Here is a 6,995-nt window from a genome sequence, read left to right on the forward strand (position 1 = left end):
CAGATATCTACTCCTTCTTATGTACTTAATATGTCTACAAGCGCAATACATTCCTACATATTCATATAACAGGACCTCAATACATAATGTCGTCAAGTCATCATATTGATACAACATGGAAAGAGAAAAACCGCTACCTAGACCTGCCCAACACCTTGACGCCACCCGACACATGGCCAGATAAAAACGCCGAGATCAATTGCCATTGTAGGACAAAGATGTACACGTGCCTTGCTAGAACAAGTTTCCGCTCCCAATACTCTCATCGGCCATTCGCTGGAGATGGCCTTCAGCTAGCTCGCTCTTAAGAGCGCAGATTGAGCTTTCGCGATCGAGTCGATCCCAGTCTCGAAGTCCCGCTCGCTTAGACCTCTGCGTCTCCGCGATTTGCTCAAGGAGTTTTTCTTTGTCGGCATCAAGCTGAGCCAACCGCTTCTCCACAGTAGGATCTAGAAGCGACGGAAGACTCCGACCTTCCGGTACGATGGTGCATAGCCCCGCAAGATGGTTGACCCCCTTCTGGGCCAATGGTTGAGTTACAGACGGAGTGTTGGGTTGCCGAGAAGTGGGATGTCGGTAACTGCCACCTGGTACGGGGGATGAAAAGGAAGCGCGAGGACCCGCTGGTGGGGCATGCGAAGCTGCAACAGGTCCGCGGCGTACCGGCGGGGACCCCGTCCAAGCTTCACGTGGGCCAGGTCCTCGTCGAGGACGAGTAGGCGCTGATAGTAAAGAGGCATGGGAAGGACCGCGATGCTGATTAGATGGCGGCCTCGGTCCCTGATAAGGTCCTGATGGCGGCAGTGGAAGTGGACTTGCACTGTGGTTTTTCGGTTGAGTTGGGATGTTGCCACCAACCTGGGTCCCGCTTGTCTGAGGTTCCAAATGCGCTCTAATCGAAAAAGGCGAATGATTGCCAAACGATACTCGGTCCTCGTGATCTTGCCGTTGTTGTGGGTGAGAGAACTCCGTATCGTAGACCTGATCCCGGTACGGAGATCGACCTGAGGACTTCGACGAACGTTGTAAGGGTACCGGAGAGCGAATCGGCGATCGACTGCGAGATCTGCGAGAAATCACAACAGGCTTTTCTACATCCGGCGATGAACATCGAGATACCAGGGCGGGTTGTGAGGCCAAGGCGTGTGCAGGTGAAACGCGTGTCGATGGCGACAAAGTCCGATCTCGTTTCGCCGCATCACGAGGGTGGCCTCGATGCGAGGGATGAATTGGACTCTGTGGCAACAAGGCTTCTGCCTGTACTCTGGGCGAGGGAGGTCTTGTGGGTTTGTCAATATTTAAGACAGCAGGCCCGTCTCGTCTCGCGGATCGGAAGACTTGGCTGCCAGGGGTTGTATCGCGTATCCGTCTTGGGCTGTTGCGAGCACGGGATCCGTTGTGTGATCTACCATCACCGTAGGGGGATTTTGAGCGCCATTTTTGGGGCGGTGATCTGGCCCTTTCATCTCTTCTGGGCGAGATTCTGGGCGAGAACCTTCTTGGTGGGGATCGCCGTCTTTCGTAGGGGTGTGAACCAAAGTTTCTTCCCGGAGGAGTACGTGAGCGGCGCCGGTATGGTGGTGACCGACTTCGTGTGCGCCCATACCCTCTATTTGATGATGGTACCCAAGTGTCTGCTCGTGGTCGAGGAGGGCTTCGGGTTCGCGGCGGCGAGCGGCGGTGACGAATTTCATACGCCCGAGAAGGGGAACGACCGTTTCTGTCGGCTGGACGATAACTTTCTCCACCTCTTCGTTCATCAAATCTAGGGAAATTCTTAGAAACTTCATTTCAGACGTTTCGATGCACCTGCAAACCTTCTGCGATCCCACTCCATTCTGACGTAGATAATATGGCTGAAGTACTCCGGGAGGTAATAGAAGGCAAAGGATCCGAGCACAGGAGCACACAGTTACTCAGTGCTACTTCTCCGTATCCTAGAGAGAGAAGGCGAAAGTACAACAAAGTACAAGGAAATTGTAGGGTCGAAATGCGGTAGAGAGGACTGAGCTAAACCTTTTCGGGAACCTATGCCCGTGACTGTGGGCCTCGATGTATGAAGGTATATATCACCTGGGCAAGATGCTATGCTGACTGGGAAGATTTCCACAGACAATCTACAGATACACCACCTGGAATTTCGTAGATTATTCATAAGAACTTTGATTCAAAACTAACCGTACATTACAGGCCAGATAGCCTTTTTTTTTTGAACAGAGTGTACACCAAAGCAGCCAAACTCCAATGCTCACCATGAAAGAAGCACGCCTCGAGAACTCAAGCGAAAGAAAATAAAAAGTACACTGAAAGAAGCATCTTTAATGCTTTCTCCGTCTCTCCTCTTCCTTTCGCAATCTTTTGCGGTTCTCCTGCGCAAGCATGTCACTCAAGTCCTCCTGGAAAGCCCAGTTTGATGGATTCTGCTGCTGCCTCTGTGACTCGTACATGCTCTGGAGGCTCTCTTTGCTGAGGCCATCGCCGGATTGAATTGCATCCAAGTTGACAGACACTTCAACATCCCCAGGCTTCTTGCGTTTCCGGTTTTGGTCATCTGCGCCGAGAACAGGAGGTTTGCCTGTTGATCCGCTAAGATCGTAGGCCCTATCACCCCCGAAAAAGCCTTCCACGTTCGTTTGCCTCTCAGGGATGACTTGATAAGCACTGCGAGGGTGAACGGATTCCTCTGTATCGGTACCACGATGGTGTTTGCGCACATCGAACTCCCCAGAAACATTCTCAGCGCCAACAAATTCAGACGGTACTGCTGAGTCTATTCCACTTGGAGTTTCCAAGCCACTAGGAGAATGAGCACCTGCACCCACCCCATCTTCGCCGCTTTCTTCTTCGTCCTCGTCCTCGTCCTCGTCCTCCGCTTCACTCTCCTCCTCTGACTCTTCTGATTCATGTAATTCACCCCAAAGATCTTTTTCAATCGGCACTCCTTGCTGCGCATGTTGTTGAGGTTGTAAAACACCGAAAATATCACCTCCGAATAATGGGCGGTTGTGTTCATCGACAGGTGGTTTTCCATACCCTCCAGGATGGTAGCCCCACGACGCGCCGGGGGCGGTGGCGCATTGAGGCCGGGAACTTTCAACGCGGGGTAGGAAGAAGGGGGACCGTATCGCTGCTGGTTGACGAGCCACGGAGGAGGGGCTCCTGGGGCCATACCAAGAGCGTCTCTTAACTCATCGCTCAGTTCGCCAGGTCGCAGGTGCTTCAGATTGGTCTCGTATTCTTTGCCCTCATAGTAGATCTCACCGTAGCGAGTCAACTCTGGCTTGGTTTGGAAGCGGAAAAATGCCTCGTAAAGCTTTTGATAATCAATGTCCAGCTTTCCCATCTTTGGCTGCACTCTTTCTCGTTGCTTCTGCTTCAAACTTGACTGTTCCTGCTTCTCCAAAGCGGCGTCGCGCATTTCGGATATTCCCGTCTCTTGTATAAACTTTGGGAGAGCAAACGGGGCCTTCTCCACTCCCCGTTTGGATGAGAGATATTCTCGTTTGAGCGACCAGTGAGAGGGTACCGGGACCACATTGCGATGAGCTTTGATGTGAACAAGGAGTCGAGGATCAGGAGCGGATGTGTCTGTCCATTCAACGATTTCAGGCTTTCGTACCATTGCTTTGAGTTCAGCAACGGATAGCTTGTTCATTTCTTTCCGTTTCTTTTTTGAAATCTTGGGCTCGCCCTCTTGCTCCTCGTCGGGTATTTCATCACCATCGTCAAAGAAGACCTCGGGTTTATCGGTATCCTTCGTCAATGAACTCTCGCTCACTGTCTCGTCGAATTTTCCGACAACACCTTTGTACATTTCCCATAGTGGATCAGTTGGCTCGGGAAGCAGATCAGTGCTGGTATCAGCCGGTGCATCCTGAGAAGTAGCGACTGTGGGAAGTGAACGTTCCCGTGACATGGTAGTGTCGACTGGAAAGCTCGTGGTCTTTACAGTAGTGTTAGCTTTGCATCGGCTATTACTGAGAGACCATAGAATCTGCCTTACCTCGGCTTTCTGGGCCTTTTTTTTGGCTCTTCTGAGCTGGTTCTTGCTCAATTTCATGGTTGCTGGAAGGTTTGGCAGCTGCTCAATGAACGCGGTGCCGGTTGGAAAATATCGCAGAAATGGAAAGAAATCTGGCAACGAAAACTTTGTTCAAGTACGCACAATGATAGATTTAGGTAGCGAAAGACGATGAAGTAGGCGGGCAAGGTTAAAAAACCGAATATATTGCATCTCAATTGCCATCACGTGCATCCAGGTACAATGTCTTACCGCCTACATTTTGCCACTCTACTCCGTACAATCATCTACATAATATATAAGATACGAGGGATATCCAGGGCTTGGAAGCCTTGGAAAGTGCTAATCTCATGCCACGGCCTACCCAATGTACATTGATATATATGTTTGGTCCAATTCTTGGTGTAGAATTCGGTATTGTTCCAATGAACTGCTCGCATGAGAAGAACCAAAAAAAAAGAAAACGTATTATACAAAATATGAAACAAAACAAGCTGTGTCGGATGGTGAGACTATCAGCGAAGACAACAACATGTTTAGGCAATTTGCACCTGAACAAAAGGATCTGAACAGCTTTTTCAACGCAGTGTCTCACTAGCCCAGCCAAATCATGGATAGATAATCCGGGTATAGAATGTGCCGGCGTTGATCCGAGTGGTGCAGTGTTGAGCTCAGAAATGCCTAGAAGGTTAGGCAGACAACCTATTTCTTCTTCTTTGCGGACCTCGATTCTGTTGAAGTATTAGGTTTTGATCCTGGCATGAAACCGTCGGGCGTAGAGGAGATTACCTGCAGCAGTTCTTTTCTTCTTCGGCCGGCCCTTCCCTCGCAATTTGGCGCTATGAATCAGATGTTTAGTGAGAATGTATGTGACATGGGGTGTCGATTCTTACATCTGAATAGCTTCTTCTCTGTCATCTTCAGCTTCATCAAATGTCGTCAATCCAAGAGGCTTATAAGTGTTTTGTAAATCCTGAAAAGACACAGTCTGTTTTGGGTACCAGGCTGCAAGCGCTGGCCCACGCAAGCGCTGTCTCAAGACCTTGTTTCCAAGCCGAAGCCGTTGCGGGTTGAAATTAAGAGAGAATATGCGGCATTGGGTCTAGAGAATTCAATTGCCAATTAGTGAATGCCAGCACAGCACAATGAAAAGGGTGGTTGAACCTTAACCAGATCCAAGATCCGACTGGGCGCCATTTTCCTTCCTTAAAGGGTCAGAAGAATCATATGCAAAAAGAAATGGGTGAAGCAGCTGTTCACAGCAGCTTGGTAGACATCGAACTCGGGGAGATACCCATCTGAACTTTGCCCGATGGTCATGTGACCATCCGAAGTATACCGCCTACATATTTATCCATGTTTTTACCTCAAGAGAAAAAGGGTAAAAACAGCAAAAGCTGGACTCAAGACTGAACAAGGTCTACAACAATTGACATGTCTCAATACGAGATACCAAATTCAGCAGGCTCAAAAAGGCCAGTGGTAGATCTGAAAAGATCATCATCCGCCTTTGGGTCAGATGCCACACAAAACTCACAAAAGCGGCCCAAGGTGAATACCATGCTCTCATCCCACTGAGTGGATTCCTGTTGATTCAATTAATTTGCTAACTACTTCCTTAAAGGTTCAAAAATCGAGTGGGCCATCGGATCCTAAATCCTCTATTGGCGTCAGTCGCGGCATGGCCAAATCTAGCAACAATTCTCGTCTGCTTATTCTACAACACCTTGTTCGAGAAATTTCAACCAGTTCTGATCTCATTGGCGCTGACTCGGAGATTGTGGATGCCGTTTCGAGGCTGGATGACACATTTCGTACGACGAAGAATCAGTTGTCTTCCAGAGATGCTTCCATAGCTGGTGGGGTCCCAAAATCACACCACTTAGATCACAATTTCAACTTGGTCAGTGGTTCGTGTGACCCTAAGCTTCCCCCGATCATGGATGAAAAGCTGGAACTTGCTGTCTTTACCCATCCAGCTCTTAGCAATAATATCAACACGACCTACGACCGACTTGAGATATTAGGCGATGCATACATCGAGCTAATTGCAACCAAACTTGTCTGGGAGAGATTTCCAGATTTACCTGCAGGTCGAATATCACAGATTCGGGAGATCCTTGTTAAGAATGAGACGCTTTCCGGCTTCGCTGAAAGATTTGGTTTGGACCGCAGGGTTTCCGTGCCGCCAAACTACAATACCCCGTCAAAGCGATGGACAAAAACAAAGGGGGACGTATTCGAAGCCTACGTCGCGGCTGTCATACTATCCAATCCTGTTTCTGGCTATGAGCTGGCAGAGCATTGGCTATCAGGTTTATGGGTGCCGATTCTAAAGAACTTGGGACATCAGAAAGGGGAGTTACGCTCCAAGGAAGCTCTTGCTAAGAAGATTATGGGGAAAAATGTCAAGCTTGAATACATTGAGGAGCGTCCATCAATTCAGCAGAAGGGTGGCACACAGACTTTCTTCGTCGCGTTATTTCTCACTGGGTGGGGATGGGATAAAAGGTTTCTGGGTTCGGGTCAGGGTTTGAGTAAAGCAGCTGCAGGTGACGAAGCAGCGAAAGAGGCCTTGCTGAATACGCCTCTGATTCTTGAGATCATGTCAGCAAAGGAATCATGGGAGTGCAACTCTTAAAGTCTTGGTCACATGCCTCTCGCGATCGATCGGGTAGGTCTCGATTTTGCATTTCCCATTGAAGGATTCAACACCAGATGAATCCATCGATGCACGTCTAGTAGAGAGGTAGGTCTATAATATTCCATGCCCTGTATTTTCACCATGTTCATATACCAATTCCCACCCGTTAATTTCCATTTGTAAGCCCGTACCGGACAGTAGATTGTAAGTATTAACGTATTTCACAAGTGAGTGGCCACCCCACTAAAAAAAACGGGTCAATTAACATAGCCCTTCTTCTTTAACCACCTACTAGACCACCAATTCGCTCTTAATCCTCTAGAAACTTAA

At 48.9% G+C, this 6,995-nt stretch overlaps 4 protein-coding genes across 4 annotated transcripts; 1 reads left to right on the forward strand and 3 right to left on the reverse strand.

Annotated features, from left to right (window-relative positions):
- Positions 1–234: 234 nt before the first annotated feature.
- Positions 235–1,790, reverse strand: N7489_010945 (uncharacterized protein; the record flags this gene model as incomplete). The annotated part of the gene is made up of 2 exons (XM_056716694.1): positions 235–1,264; positions 1,306–1,790. The coding sequence occupies 2 exons, from the start codon at positions 1,788–1,790 to the stop codon at positions 235–237; spliced, it is 1,515 nt and encodes a 504-aa protein (XP_056564316.1).
- A 528-nt stretch (positions 1,791–2,318) lies between these two features.
- N7489_010946 (U2 snRNP complex subunit CUS1) lies at positions 2,319–4,060 on the reverse strand (the record flags this gene model as incomplete). Its single annotated transcript, XM_056716695.1, has 3 exons — positions 2,319–2,986; positions 3,034–3,943; positions 4,004–4,060. 3 exons carry the CDS (start codon positions 4,058–4,060, stop codon positions 2,319–2,321), a joined length of 1,635 nt encoding a protein of 544 aa, XP_056564317.1.
- Positions 4,061–4,723: 663 nt separating this feature from the next.
- N7489_010947 (mitochondrial 37S ribosomal protein mS33) lies at positions 4,724–5,218 on the reverse strand (the record flags this gene model as incomplete). The annotated part of the gene is made up of 4 exons (XM_056716696.1): positions 4,724–4,752; positions 4,811–4,860; positions 4,915–5,123; positions 5,186–5,218. 4 exons carry the CDS (start codon positions 5,216–5,218, stop codon positions 4,724–4,726), a joined length of 321 nt encoding a protein of 106 aa, XP_056564318.1.
- A 237-nt stretch (positions 5,219–5,455) lies between these two features.
- Positions 5,456–6,662, forward strand: N7489_010948 (ribonuclease III; the record flags this gene model as incomplete). Its single annotated transcript, XM_056716697.1, has 2 exons — positions 5,456–5,572; positions 5,646–6,662. The coding sequence occupies 2 exons, from the start codon at positions 5,456–5,458 to the stop codon at positions 6,660–6,662; spliced, it is 1,134 nt and encodes a 377-aa protein (XP_056564319.1).
- Between the last annotated feature and the right edge of the window lie 333 nt (positions 6,663–6,995).

The sequence above is a fragment of the Penicillium chrysogenum genome, assembly GCF_028827035.1.
Source record: "Penicillium chrysogenum strain IBT 35668 chromosome Unknown utg000005l_segment0_segment0, whole genome shotgun sequence".
Classification (NCBI taxonomy): Eukaryota; Fungi; Ascomycota; class Eurotiomycetes; order Eurotiales; family Aspergillaceae; genus Penicillium; species Penicillium chrysogenum.